This window comes from Hipposideros armiger, unplaced genomic scaffold (genome assembly GCF_001890085.2).
Source record: "Hipposideros armiger isolate ML-2016 unplaced genomic scaffold, ASM189008v1 scaffold_49, whole genome shotgun sequence".
NCBI classification, from domain to species: Eukaryota; Metazoa; Chordata; class Mammalia; order Chiroptera; family Hipposideridae; genus Hipposideros; species Hipposideros armiger.
Window position 1 is genome coordinate 4,940,456 of NW_017731399.1, and position 1,635 is coordinate 4,942,090.

General features: G+C 39.3%; 1 protein-coding gene across 11 annotated transcripts in view; it reads right to left on the reverse strand.

Moving 5' to 3' along the window:
• RGS6 (regulator of G protein signaling 6) overlaps nt 1-1,635 on the reverse strand; it is a 490,473-nt gene that overhangs the window by 463,975 nt on the left and 24,863 nt on the right. For 10 of the 11 annotated variants that reach the window (XM_019640416.1, XM_019640419.1, XM_019640410.1 and 7 more), the window contains one exon: nt 1,383-1,486. In XM_019640416.1, coding sequence (XP_019495961.1) covers nt 1,383-1,466 — 84 coding nt within the window. In that variant the 5' untranslated portion in view covers nt 1,467-1,486. Of the gene's footprint in view, nt 1-1,382; nt 1,487-1,635 lie in introns of those variants that run through there. The other variant, XM_019640415.1, reaches the window with a different exon arrangement.

The following is a 1,635-nucleotide window of genomic DNA, read 5'->3' on the forward strand; positions in this document are numbered from 1 at the left end:
GATCATCCAGGAGTATCAAAATCAACTCTGCCCATATGATTAACACAGATCGAACACAAACTCTTCAGGAATACACAGAACCCAGCAGACAGCTCAAATATGTATTTAGTAAAATAAATAAACATCAACTCATTTTTCCTTATTAATATGTAATATAGCCAGGCTAAATTTTCACAAACATGCAAACATTAAAAAGGTATATAAGAAGAAGCAAATTCAACATGTGCACAAATAAAACTTATGTCCCATATTTCTTTCCTTTAAAATGTATTCTTCTTCCAAATGTCCCTATTTGAATTACCAGCATCAATGTCTTTCTAGAACCCAAGGTCAAAACCCAGTCATTTTAGATTCTCTATTCACCTCCTAATTCTGTGTTCATTCTGTTTCGAAGTCATTTTTAATTCAGGCTCTTTAATCCCTCTGCTCAGTCCTGCTCAGCTCTGAAGGTATGTCCATCCCCTGCTAGATTAGTGTCCTCCTTACATTACTCACCGATACAGAAATATCCACCACTCGAGCCTCCAACCTATCCTGATAACAATGCATTTGGCACACTGGGGCAAGATTCATACTCCCAAAGAGATGTTGATTTTACAACTCACAGCACAAAAGTTTTTTCTGTGATTAGATTGCCTATGATTCCACATTCTAAAATCTGGCTCCATTCAGCCTCTTCCCAAAAGTCTTACTACCTCCATTTACTTCTAGCAATTCACTCTATGCCCAAGCTAACCGGTTCTGGTTGCCATTCACTCTCTCCAGCTCTTTACCTGGAATCTTCTTTCCACATAAGCGATCCTACCCACCCTTTAAAACTGGGTTCAAAGACCACTCCTCCACAAGCCCATCCCGGACCTCTGAGGCTGGAAGTAACTGCCCCCTCCTCTGAGATTATATAACATTCCACTTGCACGTCTCTTTTGGGAATGAACACTGAGACTCTATTACCGTTCTTTATGCATACGTTAAGTCTCTTACCAACTGTAAATGTCTAATACATCCACACCTCTGTATCTCCCACGGCATCTAGAGCAGATCTGGTACATACTATAAGAGTTCAAAGACCAGATGATTAATAAATGTTACACTAAGGCCTTTACATCAAAGGAGAGTATGTCTCTATCTGTATTGCTTAGGCAATCTTTGGGATTAAAGAAAAGTTAAATCATGTAATATTTTTCAAGACAAAATATGACAAAACTGAACTTCCTTGAATTTTAGAATTAGAGAATTAGAGGATATGAGAAGAAAGCGATATTCATTTATCAGTCAAGGCAGTTTAGGCAGAAAACATTGGTCGAGCTGACAACCATCAATCAACCCAACATAGAACACAAACACACGCAGGCAGCATCACAGCATTTAACCGGATGCCTTACTTTGCGGTAGACTATCATGTTCGGAGAGCTCTCCTCTGGGTCAGCGGTCCCCACTGCTCTCTGATCCCCGGATCCCTGTGCCATTCTGGATTTCTTCACTCACGCTGCAAAAACAAATGAATCAAAAACAAATGAATAGGCCATTAACACAGGAAAGAATTCTACAAAGAAAGCTTTGCAATGCAAAGAACTAAGTATCTTTTGGCAGGTGGCATGAAAACAAAACATGGTGCAATTTCTTATTTTTCCTCAT